The 24,571-nt window shown below is 39.6% G+C and overlaps 1 protein-coding gene across 1 annotated transcript in view; it reads left to right on the top strand.

Annotated features, from left to right (window-relative positions):
• The first annotated feature begins 1,176 nt into the window (after positions 1-1,176).
• GDI2 (GDP dissociation inhibitor 2) overlaps positions 1,177-24,571 on the top strand; it is a 43,103-nt gene continuing 19,708 nt past the window's right edge. The window contains exons 1-4 of the mRNA XM_082681757.1: positions 1,177-1,485; positions 12,311-12,418; positions 16,339-16,438; positions 21,590-21,724. Coding sequence (XP_082537883.1) covers positions 1,441-1,485; positions 12,311-12,418; positions 16,339-16,438; positions 21,590-21,724 — 388 coding nt within the window. The 5' untranslated portion in view covers positions 1,177-1,440. The remainder of the gene's footprint in view (positions 1,486-12,310; positions 12,419-16,338; positions 16,439-21,589; positions 21,725-24,571) is intronic.

The raw sequence follows: 24,571 nt of genomic DNA, 5'->3' as shown, positions 1-24,571 counted from the left end.
AACCTCTAGTTAGGGGTGAAGAAACATTGTAAAAAATTGTTACATTCTTTCCTGAATCAGTGATTTAAACATGAAGGAAGGCAGATCTGTCTACCAAGATTTACTTTATGCTATCATGCTATTCATAATAGCACTCATCCAGCTATGTTTGAGAGTAAATCTTGAAGGAAATACCAACTCTTGTCTGCTGAGTATGCAGACCTGTCACAGGCTGAAAACACAGGTTGTCAAGGCCTTTAGGAAAATTACTTTTATAGAAGGCCTGTATAGGGTCTACTCTCTGGTTGAGAACACAAGCCACTGCTTACACCTCACCCAGAGCTGGAGATGCCAAATAGAATCCTAAAAAAAGGTGTGTGTGTGTGTTTGGAGGGCCGGGCGGTCAGTGGTAGAGGGAGTGGAAGGCAAACAGGGACTCTTTCCTGCTACACTCATGGCGTAAACCGATGCACATACTGGTCAGCTATTTTTACAGCTGGTTTAAGTTATAGCCCTCAGTAGGCTCAGACCTGCTTCCAATCAAATCTGGCCTTCCCCTTTATGCGAAGGGTAACTTTTTAAAAGGAAGATTTTTTGTTCGTTTTTCAAAATTCTTCTAAATTTCCTAAGGCTGCACAAGGGGCAATGCATCAAGCAAGGACGACATAGGGCGGGAAGTAAGAGAAAACAGTGATTTCTGAATTCCTTAAAATATGTTGGGTCCTTTTTCCTTCAGGAAAGGGAGGCAGGATAGAAAGAAAAGCAAGAGAAGTTGCAAAAGACCAGCCTAGGCGCGCCGTAGGTGCGCAGGGGGCTGAGCCGCAGCCAGGGTCAGGTCACATGGCGTCAGCTCCGGGTCTGCGGGGCCCGGGGCGGCCGCTCGCTGTCCTGGCCCAAAGTCCAAGGGCGGCGGCAAGGCTCCCGCTGGGCGGCGGGAGTAACGAACTGGACAGCTGCCTCCCGGCCGCAAGCACGCTCCCGCCCCAGCCCTCGGAGGCCAGCGCGCGACCGCCTCCGCCCCCAACCACGGCTGCAGTCCGCCGCGTGGAGAGCCGGATTCCGCAAGGGGCACGGCCCGCCCTCTTCTCGCGAGAGGTAGGAAAAGAGGAAGGTTGGGCTGGCGACGGGGATCTAGCCAATGAGCGAGCGGGAAGGGCGTGATCGACGGCCTCCTCTGAGCCCCGCCCCGGCTGCAGAGGCCCCAGTCGCCGCCCGCCTCTCCTTCTCTCCCTTCTTGCACTCCCTTCCCTCCCCGCCCCGCTCTTCTCTTTCCGTCTGAGGTGGCGGCCGGCTCCCTCCTCGCCAGCTCCGTTTTCCCTCTGCTCCCGCTTCCCTTTTCCCTTGTGCCCGGGCCCGGCCTGAGCGCTTCCTCCGCCTCCTCAGGGTGGCCGCCTAGCTCCCGACCCCTAGAGTACTGCGCCTTTTCTTTTCTCTGGTCTTCCGTCCGCGCCCGGCCCCGCCATGAATGAGGAGTACGACGTGATAGTGCTGGGCACCGGCCTGACGGTGAGGCCCGGCGGGGAGGGGCGGGGGTCCCGGGGCCGGGGGCCGGGGTTCAGGGTCGGGAGAGGGCTGGCCGCACGCCTTGCTCAGCCCCCTTTTCCCCATCCCCGCGGGCCGCGCCGCGCCTCGCCTCCGAGGGTCTCCGGGTGGGGCCGGTTTCCGCCGCGGTCTCGGGCCGCGCTCTGGAGCGGAGGCGGGTCGGGCCTGCGGCGGGGCCTGCGGGCCGGGCGGCGCATCGGGACGGGGAGGAGACACCGGGGGATGGAAAGCCCGGTCCGGCAGGTGCCTGGGCGGGTTGTGACGGCCGAGTAAGAGTAGGTGGGAAACGAGAGTCCGCTCTGCTGCAGCAGAGGCCGGAAAAGCCCGGATTGGTGTATTGATGCGTCTTCCTTACGGGTTGATGGCCTCTCGCGATTGGAAACAGAAAAGCAGCCGGCGGAGTGGGGGAGGGTGGAGGCCAGTCACAGTGGCATTTCCTACTTAGACTTCAGCCTCTACTACTAGTCGGTGTCGGTGACGAGTCACTGGATAATCACTGTTTGGTAGGTAATTAAGTTCAATGAACTTACATTTTTGGAGAAAATTAGATTTCATCCTCCTGCCCCACTCCAGGTGAGAAGCATTATCCTTTTCTTTTAACCACCCTCCCATCCCACTTGAGCAACTGTAGAATGGAAATGAGTTTTCTCAAAATTTGTCTAGTCCATTCTCACCTGGCCTTTGCCATCTTTTACTTTTGTGTGGTCTGTCCTTGCCTACATTGTCTCTTCTGGAGGCTTTCCCCTGAGAAAGGGGTTGGTGATGGGGTGCTAGAGGCCAGGTTCTCTATTACTGCATGGTGTGCGTAATACCGTGGTAAATTTATTTTCCTGGCTGTCTGCTTAGAGAACTTTAGATAATATTCTGCAAATAATACAGGCAGATGTTTTACTTCTTTTTGTGCTTTTAAAGGAAAATGAAGACTATTCATCTTGCAAAAGAATTCCATTTGAAGAGAGGACCATTTCCGTTATCAAAAGTTTTTTGGAAATTTGAAATTCTGACATTGGACTGCTTTGTTTTAAAAGATGAATACTGATTTTGATCTTGCGTGTCCCATATAAACTGATCTCAAAGTCCGGAGTCATTTAATGTAAACCACTACGAATTTGTTGAAATGCATTGTAATCTCTCAAGATGGAATTAACATTTCTTTCAGCTAACACTCCAGAGTAACTATTTTAGATTTCTCTGGACAAGAGAAAACTGTCAAACTTGCATTTGGCCAGTTTTTTAGGAAAAGATTGTTGGGAACTAGAATGGCACTTTTCTGGCATGTCATTTTTCTATTTATGGTGATTTATGGTGATTGTTGGATAATACTCATTTCTGAATGCTTCATTATGTTTCAGCAGTCCAGAAAAAGAAATGGGACTGGCTAGGAAATAGTACCGAATAGATGAGATTGTTTACCTAGAAAGCTATTTAGTCATTTTGAATGTGAGGTATTGGGTTGAATTTCTTTTTTGATGGTGAGTTGGAAGACTGTTGGATGCCTAAATGAATAGCCTACCCACTGCAGGGTGTTTTTTTTTCATTTTCTAAGTGCTTAATTGGGATTCTGAGCTGAGCTTATTAGTTTGTGGTGGATTTTGCCCACTGGAATGGGCACTGTTGTTGCCAGCATATTGTAAGAGCTAGTTAGTTCCACTGTTTTTCTACGGTTATTGCTGGTCTTTCAGATTTGCTCTTGATTAGGGCAGTTAAACACGGACAAATAAGTGCAAATCCTTTCTCATGCAGGTTTCTATATGCCTAATTCGGAAGTATCACTTTGTCTCAAAGAGGGCACAGTCTTATTGCATAACAACCAAGTTAAGATAATGCACCTTATTTAAATTTTCATTTGGATCAATTGTGACCGTTTTGGTGAATGATAGATGCATACTTAACTAGTAATCAGATACATTTCTGCTGTCATTTATTATTTTATTTATTTTTGGCTGCATTGGGTCTTCGTTGCTGCACGCCGGCTTTCTCTAATTGTGGCGGGGCGGGGCTACTCTTCCTTGCGGCACACGGGCTTCAGTAGTTGTGGCACGTGGGCTTCAGTAGGTGTGGCTCGCGGGCTCTAGAGCGCAGGCTCAGTAGTTGTGGCGCACGGGCTTAGTTGCTCCGCGGCATGTGGGGTCTTTCCGGACCAGGGCTCAAACCCGTGTCCCTTGCGTTGGCAGGTGGATTCTTAACCATTGCGCTACCACGGAAGTCCCGGGATGATTTTTTTTTTTTTTTTTTCTGGACGCGGGCCTCTCACTGTTGTGGCCTCTCCCGTTGCGGAGCACAGGCTCCGGACGCGCAGGCTCAGCGGCCATGGCTCACGGGCTCAGCCGCTCCGCGGCATGTGGGATCTTCCCGGACCGGGGCACGAACCCGTGTCCCCTGCATCGGCAGGCGGACTCTCAACCACTGCGCCACCAGGGAAGCCCCCCGGGATGATTTTGATAGTGATAAAATCTTATACCCTCATTTTTAGTGATACAGGGACTTTGATTACTTAAATGAAGAGATCACCAAAGTTAAAAAGCCTCAAATTATAATTAACTTTGAGTAATTGGTGTGAACATACCATTTACTTTTCTTAATTTTTGATTTATAAATATTTAGTGCCTGAGATTTAAGAACCTAAAAACAGGTGTGTGCTATCAGTTGTGGGTACCAAATACTGCATGATGCCTGTGTGTCAGTGCATTTTTTAGTGCGATTAACTTGTTACTTTTAATATAAAGTGTAAGGAAGTGTTGGGGTTTCTCTGTGTTGCCTAATGTTGTCACTGTTTTGTATCGATTGTTACATCTAAAATAAGGTCATAATAGTGCACAAATATTGATAGTAACTTTGATAAAGAAGGCATAAAACAATTTAGTGTAAACTAGAGCAAAATCTTCATTCTGTCTAGGAGAAATGGAATATTTCATATAATTGAGTTCTTTAAGGAAGTGAGGGCTATCCCTTTAAACCATAACTTTTAGATAAAAACCTTTCAAATGGTATCACAACTTCTTTAACAGACTAAGGAACATAGTTAATGTACTGATAACAAAGATTTCACATCAGGAGGATTAATTACTGTTATGCTATAATATAATGAAGCCATTGAGACCTAGGGAGCTTTGTAGGAACTTTGGCCTCCTTACTAAGTCCTCTTAGACTGCTCAGCTTTGGGAGTTAGTTCTACCGTCTACTTTTCATTTTTTCCTCTTTGCTTACTTTGGTTAGGCTGGTGACTGTCGACAGCCTCTGACCACTTAATTTGCTGTTTCTGATTGACTTTGGGCTTGGCAATAAATTCATGAGTCTTCTTAGAAATAGTAATAAATAATAAAATAAGGGTAACTAGCTCCACAGCTGCTTGTGCTTCCGAGCAGTATTTTGTTTTGTTTTGTGCTGCATGGTAATTTTCGTAAGGAGTTTTGAATCGAAAAGGACACTTTAGTGATATCTAACCAGATTATTCTCAGCAGTATTTGTTTAAAACATTGTTTTATATCCCAGCCATACTTTTCCTCCTTTCTCTTTATTAAAATTTTGCGACTTCAAAGAGGAGTTTTTGTACCGCATTTAAAAATCTTGAATTGCCTTTTATATTTACTCCTTGACAATCCTTGCCATTGCTATTTGAGTTCTATGGACAAACAACTTTCTGTCCACTGCAGTAGTGATCATAGGACCAATGTGTTCAAATGTCTTATTTTTGGAAGGTATAAATACTGTGTAGGCAGTTTGTATTTTAAATCAGCCTTAAGCATACTGGTCCAGTAGAGTAGAAGTAAAATCAGACATATTTCAGCATTTCGAGGTAGTAGTGAGACATTTGGTTGTGAAGACCGCTAGGTAAACGTTTGGCTCGCATACGTGATACCCTGCAGTTACCCTTATGTCCCCTCTCACAGTACCTGATTAAAGACTTACTGGAGTAATGGCCTACTCAGTTTCAGTTACCTGTGACTGTTGTGCTCGATTATGGGCAATAAAAAGGCAAACACACCTGTCTGTGAGTAGCTTCTTCTCATGTGGGGGTAACTATAATATGAGTTAATATGAGAAAGTACTAAGTGCCATAAGGGAATTCACACATGTGGGAATTCAGATAGGGGAATCAGAAAAACCTGCATAAAGAAGGAGTTATTGAAGTTGGCTTTTAAAAATAATTGATAAGCAGGGTAGGGGGAAGGGGGTATTAGATGAAGGTAATCAAAAGGAACAAACTTAAGCTATAAGATAAGTACTAGGGATGTAATGTACAACATGATAAAGATAATGAACACTGCTGTATGTTATGAATGAAAGTTAAGAGCGTAAATCACAAGGAAAAATGTATTTTTTCCATTTCTTTAATGTTGTATCTATGTGAGATGATGGATGTTAACTAAACCTATGGTAATCATTTCATGTTGTATGTAAATCAAATCATTATGCTGTACACCTTAAGTCTTTACCGTGCTGTATGTCAATTATATCTCAATAAAACTGAAAAAGTTTAAAAAAATATTGGTAAGTTTTGAACATGAGGAGGAATGATTTTCTAGGCAGAGAGAGCAGTGTAAGTCAGTATTAAGAAAAGGATATATATTTAGGGGATAGGGAGTTTATTTTGTGTGAAACAGAAGGTATGAAGAGGTGTAATGGAAACAGTGTTGGAAAGAAGGTATATCACCAAGGATGCTGAAGATAGTAGGTTAAGAAGTTTGAATTTTATCTTCTAGGCCAACGAGAGAGGGTTTTGAGCAGGAATGATCTAATTAGAGCCAAATTTCAAGAAAAGTTATCCTTGACAGCTTTTAATGAGATGCATTAGAGGGACAGAGACATTTAAAGAAACACTTATTCTGCTGAAAACTAACTTCCACTTTTATTGTTATTGCTGTAAGACGTATACCACTGAGATTAAATGATTTAAAAGTTTTCTAGCTAATATATTTTCTAGATAAGTATAAAGACACTTTTCTTTAAGATGACTTATTAGGTACCTTGTTTTCCTGATCACATTTTTGTGTGCATTTACTTTCTGTTTCTTTTTTTTTTTTAAATCACTCCAGAACTTTAAAATGCAGGAGGATTTAGAGTGTTAATAGTGTTTAGTTTGGTCACTTGGAAGTTACATCAGAATTTTTTTTTTACATCAGAATATTAACGTACTCTGGTTCTATTCTCTTCCAAGCCTGAGTTGCCCTCTAAGTAGGAAGGGGGGTGGGCATTAACTTTTCCAGGATACTGGGATACTATTTTAGTACCAGTGGCCTTCGCAATTGTGTTTAGGTTCGTCACAGTTCATATTTGGGAACACCATACAGGCTGCTTCACTACGTAAGAGGTACTTCGCCTAGTGTGTTTAGGTGCTGTCCGTTTGAGTTAGTTACTCTGATTATTGCAAACCTAGCGCTATGTGTAGGTGCTGAAGGGAAGTGAGCCTCAGTATCACTGATTTGGTCCTTCCTGACCATCACCGCACCCACACATCTGCACAGACTAGAATTTTGCTGCAGCTGAACTTCAAACATTTAGTTTAATCTGGTTACCTCTTTATGTAGGCCAACATGAAGAACCAGTTGGGTGGCAGATGCCATTATCTTAACTTGGATTCTGGGCCTGAGCTCAGTTTGGATGAAAGACCCACCTGAGATTGCCAGGCATCCTATGTGCATCATTAATGCATGCATGCATGCATGCATTTGTTCACTTATTCATGCTGAGCACCTAATATGCTCTAAGCCCTAAAAATAAAAAATAAATAAGGCATAATAGCAAACAAAACACCAAAAAAACTTGGATTCTGAAGATGGTTTTACAGTTTTAGTTATTTTGGTTGTGAGTCTGTATATTCTTATCCTGTTAGGTCAGTTGTGGGTGAGCTTGAAATTAAGTGTGGAGCACTCTCATCTGTTAGTTTTAAAACTAATGTGTTCGTTAATATTCATTCATATATGTTTCCTGGTAAAAATTATCAGTATTCTTGACATAGATGATGGATGGTCCAGGTTGTCTAGTGTGAAAAAAGGAAATTCACTTAGAGTATTTTCTCTGACTTTGATGTGCTTTGCTTTTTATTCTGTATTCACCAGATAGTAGTAGATTTTAATTTTGAGTTGTTAATTTGGGAAGATACTAAAATTTTGGGATCATTAATATATACCCTATACTCAGATGTGATTGGTTTTATCAGTGAATTAATGACTTCATCCCATGTTGTAAAGTAAAATTTAAAATATTACATTTGTGCTTCTATGTATTCTCTTGGCATTGTAAAAGCAGTCTTTTATAGATGGGTTTAGAAGAATCAGTGAACCTGCAAATTATTAATTAGCTTTTAATATATTTGCTCCAAGTGATGCCTTTAAAGGTAGTTAGTATCAGCTCTTTGGACTGCTGAATCTTTATATTCCTGGGTCCTTTATTAGGCCTCAGCCTTCAGTGCTTCCTTTGGAGCCATGGTCCAGTGAGTGGGTCATGCTTATTTGCAGTGAAGTATGAAAAGTTATATATAGAAGCTGTGCAACACTCAAAGTTGCTTGCTGTGATTTTGCTTCCAAAAGTTGAACAGTGAAGTCTACTTTTTGTCAACTGGAAATGTGACTATTTGGTTTTCCTTTGTTTATGTCATAATCTGTTTTTGAGATTGTAAACATTATTCTACTTTCATATAATATATTGAATCATATGTTAGTACTTCTTTAGATTTTTTTTTTAAGCAAGTGATTTGCTTTTGATAATATTGGAGTTAATTTTTACAGTTAAAATACTTTTGGTTCTGTTTATCAAGACCTCATTAAGAAAGTTAAAAGTCAAGCTGTGGAATGGATGAAGATATTTTCAATATATATATAACCAATAAAGCACTTTTAAATATCTAGAATATATAAGGAATTTTTATATAGTAGTAAAAAAAAGAAAGCCCACTTTAAAAATGGGCAAATAATATGAATAGGCACTTATCAAAAGAAGGTACTACAATTATCAGTAAACTGTGAAAAAGTGCTCAGTCTCATTATTTGTCAGGCAATGTAAATTAAACCACATCCTAACTAGAATGACTAAAATTAAAAGGCCAGAACAAAATGTTGGGCAAGGATTTGAAACAACAGGAACTTTCATATACTGCTGACACAGCTTATGAAATTGGTACAACCATTTTGGAAAGCTGTTTGGCAGTATCTGTACTCTCCTTGATGTCTATCCAACAAGTGCATACATAAAAGACACATTGAGAATGTTTATAGAGCATTATTTGTAACAGCCCCAAACTGGAAACGATCCCAATGTCCACCTGTAATAGAATGGACAAATAAGTTGTGGAATATCTGTGTGGAGTATTCATTCAAAAGACTCCTATGGCTTTGTTACCCGCAGCGTGGTCCATGAATCAACTGCTTCTGCAACACCTGAGAACTTACTAGAGATGCAGACGGTTATACCCCTCACCCCAGATACGCTGAATCAAAATCTAGTTTCCCAGGTGTTTAATAAAGTTTGAGCAGCACTGCTTTACTAGTGGTTCTTGAAACTGGTCCTGGACCAGCAGTATTCTCACCTGGGAACTGGTGAGAAATGCAGATTCTCAGGCTCCACCGCAGACCTGCTGACTCAGACGCTCTGGGGGTGGGGCCTTGCGTTCTGTTTTAGCAAGCTGTCCCGGTGATGTGGATGCAAAGTAAAGTTTCAGAATCTGCTTAGAATTTACATTTCTAACAAGTTCACAAGGTGATACCAAATCAGGAGCTCTCTTTGAGATCCACTGTTGGTAGGGCTAGGCAAACCTGTAAAAGTCCACAGCTTTTTCAGGCCACTTGGTCTTTGTCACAGCTACAGTTCCAATGTGGTACAGTGAAAACAGCCAACATGTAAATGAATGGGCATGGGTTTTTACTGGTAAAACTTTATTTACAAATATAGCCTGCAGGCTGGATTTGGCTCCTGTACTTTAGAGACCCCTGCCGTATAACAGTAAGAGTAAGAAAATTTCTATTGCAAACAAAACATGGATGAATCTTGTAAACATATGTTGACCAAAAGGTGTATACAAGAAGTGTATACTACAAGATTCTGTTTATTCAGAGTTCAAAATCTTTCCTCTTAAAAGTCATGAGCGTGGCTGTGGGCTGAGGAGTGGTTATGGCTGGAGGTGGCCTGGAGTGCTCATAATGTTTTTTGATCTAAATAAGAAATGATGCACCCTCTTGGAGTAAAATTTGAACCTGATAGTAACTAATTTAAAATATTTTTAAAATATTAAAATGAATAGTACATTATGGAGGAGAATTTGAGATATGTATGAATTTTTGAAAATAAAGATTTTAGAGTCAGGCTTCTAGGGGGATGAGCTTGTTCTCTGTTGTCTGGAGTCTTGGATAAATTTGAGAAGCACTAGGATTTATAAAGTTACAGAGAATTTCCTTTGTCATTAAAAAAAATAAAGCTCGCATCACCTAAACTCTGGTATAAGGGTTTTGGGTGAATGAATATCCCATCTCTGTGTTTCTTCTCATTAATCCATTAATTGGATTGACTTTCTTGACTGCTCCCCCACCCCATCTTGATTTGGTATGTCTTAGTATATTCACGCTTTGTTTACCTTTTTACTGAGAGTGATGGTTTATAATCCTCTGTTGATTGTCAGTTGATTAATGGTTATCCTGGATGCTTCATTTAGGGCTCTAGTTCTCAAACTCTTGGTCTCAGGATCTATTTACACTCTTAAAAATTGAGGTCCCTGAAGAGCTTTTGCTTGTAAGAGTATCTGTCAGTATTTATCCTATTAGAAATCAATGCTGAGGAATTAAAAAAATGTTTTTTATTCACTTAAAGATAACGGTGATAAACTCATTACATGTTAACGTGAATAACAGTTTTTTGAAGTATAACTGTTTTCCAAAACAAAAAAATTTATGAGAAGAGTATGGTTGTTTTACATTTTCTGCACATCTCTTTAATATCTAGTTTAAAAGATAGCCGATTCTTATCTGCTTTGGTGTTCAGTCTTTCATAATTTTTGTCATAGCTGAAGTATATGAAGAAAATCAGGCTTTAGACAGATGTGTAGTTGGAAAAAGGAGGAGTATTTTAATAGCCTTTCAGATTGTTGTGGGTATCCTTTTATAATTTACACCTAAACACAAGTGGCAGGGTATTTTTAAAGATTAATTGCAATATGAAATTTGAAACCACATCAGTGAACATTTCTTATTCCGTTACATTAAAATCTGTTAATCTAGCTTGCACTTTGAATTTCTCTTTTAACCTCCTGTATGATTTTGTAACATCATTCATTGGTCACTTGGGAAAGTACTGTTTTACTTAGTAATGCAGGTCTTCTGAATTGTTGACACATTTCATTATGCCATGTCAAAAGCTCATATTTGTTAATATCACTGATGTTGTCTGAAAAATCCTTTAAGTATTGGGGATCTGATGTACCCATGGTGGTGGATATAAGTTTTCCAAAATTCAGATTTTCATTCAAAAATTTTTTTCAATACATTTTATTTATTTATTTTTAATATTTGGATGTGTTGGGTCTTCATTGCTGTGCATGGGCCTTCTCTAGTTGTGGCGAGCAGGGGCTACTCTTGCTTGCATCGGCTTCTCATTGCAGTGGCTTCTCTTGTTGCAGAGCACGGGCTCTAGGTGTGTGGGCTTCAGTGGTAGTGGCACATGGGCTCAGTAGTTGCGGCTCGTGGGCTGTAGAGCACAGGCTCAGTAGTTGTGGCACATGGGCTTAGTTGCTCTGTGGCATGTGGGATCTTCCCGGACCAGGGATCGAACCCGTGTCCTCTGCATTGGCAGGCGGATTCTTAACCATTGCGCCACCAGGGAAGTCCCTCATTCAGAATTTTGACTTTTCATTTTTGGCAACAAATACTGTTGGTTATTTTCCTTGACATTCATTTTTGAGAAAATGTCTGCCAAAATCCTAAGTCTGAGCAATCATAGTCTGTCAGTTATTTTTCCACTTAAAAATGATGATCCGTGGGGCTTCCCTGGTGGCGCAGTGGTTAAGAATCCGCCTGCCAATGCAGGGGACACAGATTCAAGTCCTGGTCCGGGAAGATCCCACATACCGCGGAGCAACTAAGCCCGTGAGCTACAACTACTGAGCCCCCGTGCCACAACTACTTAAGCCCGCACGCCTAGAGCCTGTGCTCCGCAACAAGAGAAGCCACCACAATGAGAAGCCCGCGCGCAGCGACAAAGACCCAGTGCAGCCAAAAATAAATAAATAAAAATAAGTATATTAAAAAAAAATGATGATCCATGAAAAAAGTAGCTAGGTCAGCTTACAAATCAGTCGCACAAAAGGCTTTCCTTGAGCTAGAATTGCTTTATGTGAACTTCCTGTTTTGCTACACGGGATATTTAAAAGATGGGTGTTCAAGGGTGTTGTTAACAGAGGTGATTTTTAATGCTTCATCAAGGATAGTCTTAAGTGAAACTGGCCTTGTTTTTTTAAACCATGAGTGCCTTGTGGTGAAGAATATAATGACTAGTGCAGCTAGAGCCACCGCCTTAATTTGCTTTATCCACCATTGATCTTCTGCTGTCAGTGCAAGTATAACACAGTGGGAAAAAATGATGTCTTAGTGTTACTATGAAAATAGTTTAAACCTTGGGACTCAGAACACACTTTGAACCCTGGTTCCTTAAGGCTTTGTCTTTAAAAATTACATCAAATATCGCATATACATAAGTATTAATTAATTACTAAAAGAATGTTTAATGACAGGCTTGTAAAAATTATCTGTTTGAAACTTGCAGTAACATTTTCCTTCCTTTGAAGATACTTACGCTTTCCCTGTAGGAATGTATCCTGTCAGGTATAATGTCAGTGAACGGAAAGAAAGTTCTTCACATGGATAGAAACCCATATTATGGAGGAGAGAGTGCATCTATAACACCGCTGGAAGATGTAAGTATTAAAATAAATTAATGTCCCTTTTGTACTTTGAGTCTTTTACTTGTGAATCTCTACTTCTTTATGGATGGTTTTAATTTTGTTTTATTAAATAGATTATCTGTAACATCATAATTTTCAGGAGCGCCTAGTTTGGGGCTTGTAGATATTTAAATTGTGACCTTTGTTGCCATCTGGAGCAGTTATCTATTCCTTCTCGAAGTTAATAGAGTGTAGACTTGACAGGGTGCATGGAGGGTACCTTTTGATGAAGACCTAACATACGCCAGGCACAGTGCCAGTGCTTTCCACATGGTCTTAGTTATCTTCCCAGTCACTCAAAGAGATTTTATCCCCATTTTTTAGATTGCAAAATAGTTTCTGTGGGCTTAAGATCACGGAGATGGGCTGATAACCCAGGTTATATGATTCCAAAGCTTAGTTCCTTTTTCTTTTAATTTATTTTATTGAAGTACAGTTGATTTACAATGTTATGTTAATTTCTGCTGTACAGCAGAGTGATTCAGTTACACATACATATATATATTCTTTTTTAAAATCTATTTTATTTTCATTTATTTTTGGCTGCATTGGGTCTTTGTTGGTGCATGCAGGCTTTCTCTAGTTGTGGTGAGCAGGGGCTACTCTTCGTTGTGGAGCGCGGGTTTCTCATTTTGGTGGCTTCTCTTGTTGCCGAGCACAGGCTCTAGGTGCACAGGCTTCAGTAGTTGTGGCACGCGGGCTCTAGAGCACAGGCTCCGTAGTTGTGGCACGCGGGCTTAGTTGCTCCGCGGCATGTGGGATCTTCCCAGACCAGGTCTTGAACCCGTGTCCCCTGCATTGGCAAGTGGATTCTTAACCACTATGCCACCAGGGAAGCCCTATATATATTCTTTTTCATGTTCTTTTCCATTATGGTTTTTCACAGGATATTGAATACAGTTCCCTGTGCCATACAGTACCTTATTGTTTGTCCGCTCTAGTTTGCATCTTCTAATCCCAAAGTCGCACTCCATCTCTCCTCCAGCTTCCCTCCCCCTTGGCAACCACAAGTCTGTTCTCTGAGAGTCTGTTACTGTTTTGTAGATAGATTCATTTGTGTCATATTTTAGATACCACATATAAGTGATATCATATGGTATTTCTTCCTCTTTCTGATTTATTTCACTTAGTATGATAATCTCTAGGTTCATCATGTTGCTGCAAATGGCATTATTTCATTCTTTTTTATGGCTGAGTAGTATTCCATTGTATATATGCACCACATCTTCTTTATCCATTCCTCTGTTGATGGATATTTAGGTGTTTCCATGTCAAAGCTTAGTTCCTTTTGCTATACTCTGTGCTTCCTACTTCTTTAGAAAATGAGCACATGAAGCATTTCCAAAGTGTGTTTTACTAAGTATATTTATTTCTCTGTGTGGGGTTTGTTCACCATCCACGTGTATGAATCTGAGCTGTACTGTGCTTTATAGGAGATATATAGATATTGTCAGTTACTTTTAAAATAGTGACTTTGATGAAATAAACTTAATGTTTATATCAAAGAGGGTTTTTCTCTATATTCAGGCATATAGGGAAGTTGAAAGAATAATACCAGTGGAATATTTTTTTGCTTCATGTCTGTTTGTGTTATTGGTTTTGAACCATTGAAAGTAATAGACATGATACTTGACCTAAATATTTCAGCATTCATCTGTGAAGAACAACATTCTCCAACATAATCATAATATCATTATCACACTTAAGAAAATTAACCATAATATCCAGACTATATTGAAATCCCCCATTGAACCCAAGAATGTTGTATATTGCTGTGTAGGAGTGGTTTGTTTTTTTTTTAAACTAGTTTAAGCATTGCCTTTTGTGTTGTTTCCCTTTATTCTCTTAATCTACAAAAGTCTCGCCACCTCTTTTTTTTTGGCAAGTCTAGGCCAGTTTATAAGAAGGTATTGTTGGGCACTTCATACTGCATCCCATAAGGAGGCACAGTGCCTGCATCAGCATCACTGTTCATGATGCTCAATTTGATCTGGTTGAGGTGATGACCACTGACCTCTCCATTGTAAATCATCTGTGGAGTGATGCACTGGCGTCATTCCTTCTTCACCTAGTATATTTATTAGCTAGTGTTAAGTAAGATGAGCAAGCTGTCCTGTTTCTTTTTTTTTTTTTTTTTTTGCGGTGCGCGGGCCTCTCACTGTTGTGGCCTCTCCCGTTGCGGAGCACGGGCTCTAGACGCGCAGGCTCAGCGGCCATGGCTCATGGGCCTAGCTGCTACACGGCATGTGGGATCTTCCCGGACCGGGGCACGAACCTGTGTCCCCTGCATCGGCAGGCGGACTCTCAACCACTGCGCCACCAGAGAAGCCCCCCTCTTTTATTAAATTTAATTTTTATTTTATATTGGAGTATAGTTGATTTATAATGTTGTTAGTTTCAGGTGTATAGCTAAGTGATTTAGTTATATATATACATATATCCATTCTTTTTCAGATTCTTTTCCCATATAGCTTATTATAGAATACTGAGTAGAGTTCCCTGTGCTATATAGTAGATCCTTGTTGATTATCTATTTTATATATAGTGGTGTGTGTATGTTAATCACAAACTCCTAGATTATCCGTCCCCTGCGTGTTTCTCCTTTGTTAACCATAAGTTTGTTTTCGAAATCTGAGTCTGTTTCTGTGTTTTAAGTTCATTTGTATGATTTTTTCTTTAGATTCCACGTGTAAGTGATATCATATGGTATTTGTCTTCCTCTACTGACTTACTTCACTTAGTATGATAATCTCTAGGTCCACCCATGTTGCTGCAAATGGCATTACTTCATTCTGTTTTACGGCTGAGTAATATTCCATTGTATATATGTACCATATCTTCTTTATCCATTCCTCTGCTGATGGACATTTAGGTTGCTTCCATGTCTTGGCTATTGTAAATAGTGCTGCAGTGAACATTGGGGTGCATGTATCTTTTTGAATTGTGGTTTTCTTCACATATATACCCAGGAGTGGGATTGCTGGATTATATGGTAGGTCTCTTTTTAGGTTTTTAAGGAAGCTCCATGCTGTTCTCCATAGTGGCTACACCAATTTACATTCCCACCAACAGTGTAGGAGAGTTCCCTTTTCTCCACACCCTCTCTAGCGTTTATTGTTTGTAGACTTTTTGATGAAGGCCATTCTTACTGGTGTGAGGTGATTTGCATTTCTCTAATAATTAGTGATGTTGAGCATTTTTCATGTGTTTTTTGGCCATATATATGTCTGTGTAGAAATGTCTGTTTAGATCTTTTGCCCATTTTTTGACTGGGTTGTGTACTCTTTTTTAATGTACTCAAGAACTTGGGGGTTTTTATTGAGTGAATATATACCACCTTTGCTTGTTCTGTTCCATCTTAGCAATAGAATTCATGAGTTTGAATGAATATTAAATTTTAAGCTGCAAGCTGCTTTTTAGAGCCTCAAACTCATGTAAATTATAAATTAACTGGAACTAATTTTAATTGTCTTTTCTGATTTGAATAATCCAAAATTTATTTTTAACTCCCTATGTAACCACGGAAGCAAAATTAAGCCTTTGTTAGCTTTTTATTTAATAGAGAATGAACGTAAATGATTTCTACAAATAGTAAGGGATGTTTCTGCAAAACTAGTACATCATAACAAATAGTTTGTTTTGTATTCCTGCTAGTTAAAAGCAAATACACACCACCTCTGCAATATTTATTTTGGCATTCATGAGTTGAGTAATGTGTTTAATTTATATATGTATTGGAATAGTGTTACATGTTCTGATTAAAAATGAAATGCACTTGTACTTTACCTCATGTTGGTGGTATTTAGTTATACCAAAATCACTTCATCAAAAAATAGTTGTGCAATGAAAGTTAAATTTTGTTACATTATGTGTGTGTTTTGTTTTGGTTTTAGTTATACAAAAGATTTAAAATACCTGGAGCACCACCAGCATCAATGGGGAGAGGAAGAGACTGGAATGTTGACTTAATTCCCAAGTTCCTTATGGCGAATGGTAAAGAATTCCAACTTAAACTTATGATAGTACATTGAATCCAATTTGAAAGTAGAAAGTAACTGTTGACAGAGAGTGTTACTCCAGTTATGTGGAAGTGGATTCTGTTGAATGGCAACGGTATGGTGAGTAATAGGGCCCATTAGAGGCATCTAGAGTTGGTAAGTTAAGAATGGAGGGAAGAGGGGGTGACTTCTTAGTAATTGGTTTTGGAGAAACAAAATTATGCTGTGGCATAATATCAGAATTGTAAGCATTTGTAACAGACTTTCCTCTTGATACTTTGGTGACAATCTTAGGTAACTGGGCCTTCAGAAAGAGCCATATTAATGTTTTTTTCTAGTTTGTAAGCTTTCACAATTATTTTTTCATATTAATTTTTTCTCATTTTTTTCCTTTTTTCCTTCCGTTTTATTGAGATATAATTGACATACAGCACTGTATAAGTTTAAGGTATACGGCATAATGATTTGACTTACATATATTGTGAAGATTACCGTAGTAAATTTAGTGAAAATCCATCATCTCATATAGATACAAAAAAGAAAAAGAAAAAAATGGGTTTTTTTTCTTGTGATGAGATCTCTTAGGATCCACTCTCTTAACCACCTAGATCCCCTTTAAATGCTGGAAGATAAGGACTCACTGGCAGCTTCCTCCCTTAGATAAGGCCTCCTGAGCTCTCAGGTTCCCCTCAGCTTCCACCACTTCCTACCTTCCCTTAAGCCCAGTCCACCTTGCTCGTTTCTATTACCTGCCTGGCCTCAGTAGGAAATGAGTTTGCAAACTGGTCTGTAACATGCTAGGCTAGATAAGAGAGAAAAGGACAGGCAGGTGGGTGGGCGGGGGATGGGGGGCGGTAAGCAAGTAAATGTGAGTGAGTGAACAGTGAGAGACATAAATGCTCATATTCCAGGTAGGTCCCTTAACTCAGTTAAGGAACTGATCCACACACTGTGTATACTTTCCTCACTACACATGGAACTGGGTGGAACAGACATTTCCCAGGACAGTGTCTTCTGTTCATCAACTCCCATGGAACAGCTGGGGCACCTGACAAAGAATTAAAGGGAACTGAAAACAAATGATTGCATAATGTGTTAATGGCATTGCAGTAGTATAAAAAGTGTGACTTTTTTCAAATAATTATCATAATCAAGTTATATTAAAAGAAAAATTCCTACAAAGGCAATAATTTTGATGTGCGCAGAATTCCAATCTCAAATCTTAACTTTTGGTAAGTAAATACTAATAACGTCTTTGTGGCTGCTCTCAAATGTATGCCAGTCAGAAGATCTTCTTGAGGTTCACTCATCAATAGAAACATGGACACATCTCACTGTAATGCAGCAGAAATGGCAGCTATGAAGTCATAAATACGGCCTTAGGTGGCTCCAAGGAACACTGCAGTGGTAGAGTGGATCCACCCTCCTGGTCGGCGACCATGGCTTTCAGCAGGGTTCATATCACAGAACAGAGGGCTCATGCACTGGGGGTACTTAGAGATCACCTGATGATTCACTTTGCCTCACGGAGCACGAAGAGTAAGAAGAAACTGGATTCAGTATGCTCTAGTGGGCTTTTTCTTTTCTTTTTTTTTGTGGGGGGAGGTCTTTTGTGTGCTTTAAAAATAATGTGAAGTCCCTAGGTAACACCAAAGAGCTCAGTGAAGTCTGAATGATCTGACACTGTTCAATATACATGAAACTTTAAGACAGCTGAGTGGATTTATTTCTGTACATCCTTTTGAGAATCACTAATATTACTGGTTCACACTTGTGGGTCATTTCTGTTAGGAAATTTTTTAAAGGTATATGAAGGCAGGGAGTAGAAAAGGAAATAAGGCCAAGGCAGAGAGAAGGAGGTGGAAGAGGCGAGAAAACGGAGGAAAGTAATGCCTTAAGACTTTGCAAAGTTCAGTCCATGGACTAAGGGGCACTTGGAGCTGGTTGGAAATGCAGAATCTTGGACGCTACCTACAACTACCCAAGCAAAATTTGTATTTTAATAAGAGCCCCGGGCAATTCCTAAGCAGAATGACGTTAGAGAAGCACTGCCTTAACAGTCCATTGCAGGCTCTTTAATGTCAGAAAAAGGTGACATACGGTGAGAGAACTTCACAAAATGTCTTTACCTGGGCGACCCCAGACCACCTACAAAACCTGTCTGAGCTTCATTTCCGTATCTGTAAAATGGAGATGATAATAATAGTAATGTGATAGGGTGGTTCTGAGGATTGAGGGAGTTGTTAAATAACCCTTTCAAAGGCCTTGGCATAGAATAAGTAATGGATGTTCATTAGATTTTGGTTTTTAAAACGCATCACGGTATTTTCTTAGTTCCTGGTTTAATGGGTATATTATTTTAGAACATTATAATTTTAGCTGTTGAATTTTTTGAAACTTTTTTTTCCCTAGGCAAACTAATAAACTAATCCTTAACACAAACTAGAAATTTAAAATATACTCTTTTTCTCATATTTTTAGTTAGAGGAGTATCTTTAAATTGCATCTTGTGATTTTTAGCATCTTTTTCTGAGATGACGTTGAAAAACTAAATTGTTTATGTCCCATGAAATAAAGTATGTACCACCCTTTCCCCCTTTTTTGAATTTATGTTCTGTAATTTGGGAATATGTTCAGTGGAAAGATCCTATTGGAATTTTCCCTGAAATTTGAAGTTAAATAACTGAATTATCTTGAGGTTAATTGTAAACACAAAATTTTTATTATATAAATAGTAAAATTATTTAATTAAAATTAGAAAACACAGATAAGCAGAAAGGAAATAAAATTTTCATAACCAGAATCTTATTGTTTAGAATCACGGTTAATATTCTGGTGTATCACCTGCCAGTTTCCCCCCCACCTCTTCCCAGTTAACATGTTTTTCAGTCAGTATACTGTGAACATTTAAAAGAGAGAGGGAGGGATGGAACCAGGGGCTGGAGGGGATGATAAATCTCATTGTATACTCCTGGAAGTGTAGTATGGGGATAAAGGCAGTAATTTTCTTTCTTTCTTTAAAAATATTTATTTGGTTGTGTCGGGTGTTAGTTGTGGCAGGTGGGCTCCTTAGTTTCATTCATGAGCTCCTTAGTTGTGGCATGTGAACTCTTAGTTGCGAAATGCGTGTGGGATCTAGTTCCCTGACCAGGGATCGAACCTGACCACCCTGCTTTGGGAGCACGGAGTCTTATCCACTGTGCCTCCAGGGAAGTCCCTAAAGGCAGTAATTTTTTAAGGCTTTTTCCTTTATATTGCCAAATTTTACTTCACCAGTAGACTGAGGCTGTCCCTTTCCCAGTACCTTTACCACTCCCAGACATTACTCATTTTAGTTTTTGTGATTTTGTCATACTAGAAGACAAAATAGTGGATTTTTAAAATATGTCTACTTACTAGAGGGTGAAATGATTTCTAGAGTTACTGGCTTTCATGTTCTTTTTTTTTTTTTTTTGCTGGACGCGGGCCTCTCACTGTTGTGGCCTCTCCTGTTGCGGAGCACAGGCTCCGGACGCGCAGGCTCAGCAGCCATGGCTCACAAGCCTAGCCGCTCTGCGGCATGTGGGATCTTCCCGGACCGGGGCACGAACCCGCGTCGCCTGCATCGGCAGGCGGACTCTCAACCACTGTACCACCAGGGAAGCCCGGCTTTCATGTTCTTTAATGAACTGGCCAGCCTTTCGCTTTGCACATTTTTCTATTGACGTTTTGTGTTTTTCCTTATTGATATAAAAGAGCTTATTATAACAGCTGTTAAATGCCCTTTTGAAGTATGTTGAAAATATCTTTTCCAGTTTGTGATTGGCATTATATATAACTCCTGTGGTTTTTTTTTTTTCTGTACAAAAGCTTTTATTTTTCACACAGTCATTGGTTGAGCTTTCTTTTATTGGTTTTGATTTGGAAGTATGTTTAAAATTTTTCTCTCTACCTCAAGTTTATAAAAATACTAATATCTGCTTTTAATGGTATTATGGTTTCATTTTTTCACTGTATAAATAAGTTCATCTGTTTTGTTTTGTGTTTTTATGTCAGCATCTATCTTATTCCTTCATAGAACTATGAAAATATGTCACAATTTTATTTTATTTTTAAAAAAAATTTTATTGGAGTAGATTTACAATGTTGTGTTAGTTTCAGGTGTACAGCGAAGTGAATTAGTTATAAATACACATATATCACTTTTTTAGATTCTTTTCCCATATAGGCCATTACAGAGTATTGAGTAGAGCTCCCTGTGCTATAGAGTAGGTCCTTATTAGTTCTATTTTATATATAGTAGTGTGTTTCTGTCAATCCCAATCTCCCAAGGTTCATCTGTCTTAACATGAATAAATTTATTTTATTACCTTGTTGTTTGAGAAGTAGAGATAGAAATTTATTTCTTCAAAATGGCTAATCAGTTGTTCCTCAACATCATTTATCTTTTCCACTTTGATTAGAAAACTTTCATCATATATTAAATTCTTTTACATGGGTCTCTATTTTTCACTGATTATGGACTAGTTAATGTACAGTATACTGAAACATTTGGCTGCATAAAGGTCTCCTCATTACTCTATTTCTTGTTCTCAAAAAGAATTTTTTTTGAATGTCCTTGTATGTTTATCCTTTCAAATGAGCTTTAAAATAATTTTTTTGGTTTCTCAAAGAAGTTTACAATTTTTAGTATACCAGAATTTCTTTGGTTTATCCTAGCTTTTTCTTGACCCAAAACTAGTATTCATTTTAATAAATATAAATTAACTTAGAAACTGAAAAGCACAAATTCCTGGAAAATTTTGCCTATGAGTTGTCTCTCTTTAAAATACAGTAGGAACTTTAAAGAAACCCAAACACACCTGCAGTTGTACTATAATTCGAAACCTCATACTTCTAATAATTATTGTATAACTTTTACAAAAGCATGTTGAAGTTATTAACCTTGAAGTTGTAACATTTAAAAAAAGTCTAAATATGCTAAGCAATAGGTCTGCATTCTGATTGTCCTATTTAAAATATGGCTTTGGAGACTTTTCTAGGAGTTACTGGATGGTGTTAAGAAAAAATTGGAAAGCCATTAGTATTAGTAAATGTACTTTTATTTCTGCTGATTTTTGAAAGTAGTAAGATTTAAGTAACAGTTTGAATTATGTGACTCTTACAGGTCAGCTGGTTAAGATGCTGCTTTTTACAGAGGTCACTCGCTATCTGGATTTCAAAGTGACTGAAGGGAGCTTTGTTTATAAGGGAGGAAAAATCTACAAGGTTCCTTCCACTGAAGCAGAAGCCCTGGCATCTAGTAAGTAATTCTATTTTATTTTCTCAGAATATTAAGATTTTATAACATAAAGGGATCTTAGAGATAAAATTTAAGGTCCCCTGCATTAGTCATCCATCCATTCATCCAGTCAACAAAGATTTATTGGGTGTCTGTTATGTGCCAGACACTGTTGTAGGCAGTTGAGAGTACTTCAGTAAACAAGATGTTCAGAAATTCCTGCCCTTCTGAAGCCTGGAGAGGTTTTATATCATGGAGCCTGTTGCTGGTGAAGCTGAGCCTTCCTAGGTCTAGTATACTCTTTTCAGATTAATAATTCGTGAGAGTCACTGTCTCTTGGACTGTTTCCTGTGCTAGGCTCTGTGAGAGACACTTCACATTTGCTTTCTTACTTGACTTGTGAAGCCCTTTGTGAGGTAGGGTTTCCATTTTATAGATGAGGAAACTCGGGCCCAAAATCACATAGGTAATGAGGATGGCATTGAAACCCTGGTGGGATTGCTGCACAGTCCGTGTACTTCATCACCCATCTACGCTGACCTCCTTTGCTACTCTATCCAACATGCTGTTCTGGTGGAACTCATCCTCTAAGTGGTACTGGTGTCATTATCCACCATCTCTGTTTCTAGGTATTCCCAGTAAATATGGAGTGATTTTGTTTTCTGCCCCAAATTATTTCCTCTACTGGCTCATCAAAGATTTCTGCTTAACATTTTTTATTCTGAGTCTTTTAAATAGCAAACACCCTGAGAAAAAACCTTCCATCCTTTAAGGTGTTTTTGTTGCCATGCAGAGCAGTTTAAGGAAGGATAAATTTGTATATCTAAAGGGTAGATAAGTTTTGTAGGTGCTGTAGGAGTTCAGAGGAGGGAAAGGTTTGCATTGGGAGAATAGGAAGAGTGTCAGTAAATTCTCCAGTAATTATTTTGGCATTAAGATTGGAAAAGATTTCTCACCTAGGGGTCGTCCCTGGTGGCACAGCGGTTAAGAATCTGCCTGCCAATGCAGGGGACACAGGTTCGAGCCCTGGTCCAGGAAGATCCCACATGCCACGGAGCAACTAAGCCCATGCATCACAGCTACTGAGCCTGTGCTCTAGAGCCCATGAGCCACAACTACTGAAGCCCATGAGCCACAACTACTGAAGCCCACACGCCTAGAGCCTGTGCTCCGCAGCAAGAGAAGCCACCGCAATGAGAAGCCCACTCACCGCAACGAAGAGTAGCCCCCGCTCGCCATAACTAGAGAAAGCCCGTGCACAACAATGAAGACCCAATGCAGCCCCCCCAAAAAAAAAAATTTCTCACCTAAAAACCTAGTTTAAGGGCTTCCCTGGTGGCGCGGTGGTTGAGAAGTCCGCCTGCCGATGCAGGGGACACGGGTTCGTGCCCCAGTCCGGGAAGATCCCACATGCTGCGGAGCGGCTGGGCCCGTGAGCCATGGCCGCTGAGCCTGCGCGTCCGGAACCTGTGCTCCGCAACGGGAGAGGCCACAACAGTGAGAGGCCCGCGTACCGCAAAAAAACGAAAACAAAAACCTAGTTTAAGTTATTTTGGCAGTTTTTCTAACTCCATTTATTTACTTCTTGCTATTAGGGGAGAAAATATTGGGCATAAAACGTTGAAAAACACTAAAGCCAGAAAGTAAAAAATAGCTCTAATAATTGCAGCCAGGTTGGGAGTGACAGTTGGGTAAGGGAAGGGATGGCTTCTGAATGAATGGAGGGGAGTCCATGGTGTGATCATGGGTTAGAAATCATTTAAAGTCTTTTCAGTGACAGTGCATCTAGTTTAAATAAAGTGTTTTCATAGAAATAAGAGTTCAGCAGTTTGAGTAGAACTCTTTTAAACAAAGTTTGTGGTTTTGTAATTTAAAATTTTTATTCTCTCTTTGAGCTCTTATCTATATTAATAGCTTCAGCCACTTCCTTCATTGTTTGTTCTCACTCTTACCGCTGTGAGGCATCTGTCTGTCGGGAGCACCTTTGACATCTCAGGGCTTGTGGCTGTCAGGAGTTGGTGTGCCTGCTGCAAAGCCCAGCTGTGAACTGGGGTGAGGCTGCTTAGGTCCACTGTTGGAATGACATGTTGTGTGCCATGTTTTAGTGCTTTTCTTGTGACGTTAAATTCTACTCTGATTTTTCTATTTTTTAATTCACTTGTCAAATCTTATGCCTGTTAGTTAATTGGAACGCTTTTTTCTGTTCTCTTATTGAAACTGCTCTGGATTTTGTAGCTTTATTCTGTTTTAAAAGTCTTGACATAAGTGTCTTTTTTGGTAAATAACCCTCAGTGTGCAAGTGAATGAAGGAAAAGTAAAACCATTTGAAATGAGTGAAGGTACAACTCAATGGACTAATTGTGAAAAAGATTTTTTCTAGTCCTTTTATCATATAATTTGAGTATTTTATTTATATATTGTATGTCCAGTATATGAATAAGTCAACTTCTTTTATATTCAGTCCCATCAGATGTTAATTATATGGATTGAATATTTATTGAGCACTTGCTATATGCCAGGTACCCTTCTAGGTTTGGGGGTAGGGAGGGTGCAACAGAAGGAAAAAAGTAAACAAAAATGCTTTCCCTTTTGGAGCTTCCATTAGTGGGAGACTGGCTATAGATAAATAAGGAGAAGCATTTCAGATGGTGATATAATCTGATATAAAAACGTATCAGATGGATATGGAGATGAAAGGAGGGAGTGAGGGTGGGGCTACTAGTTTAAATAGGGTGACCAGGGAAGGCATCGTCATATAGAAGTAGCTGTTATAAAAATTACGTGGTAGGAAATAATATTTGAATTTGTTAAATTAGGACTTTTTCAGAATGAGCACCGGGTCTCTCACATGTTGGTAATTGCACTGGT

This window comes from Grampus griseus (assembly GCF_964374135.1).
Source record: "Grampus griseus genome assembly, chromosome: 2".
Taxonomy (NCBI): domain Eukaryota; kingdom Metazoa; phylum Chordata; class Mammalia; order Artiodactyla; family Delphinidae; genus Grampus; species Grampus griseus.
The sequence above is the reverse complement of the archived record's forward strand: the minus strand, read 5'-3'. Positions and strand labels throughout refer to the sequence as shown.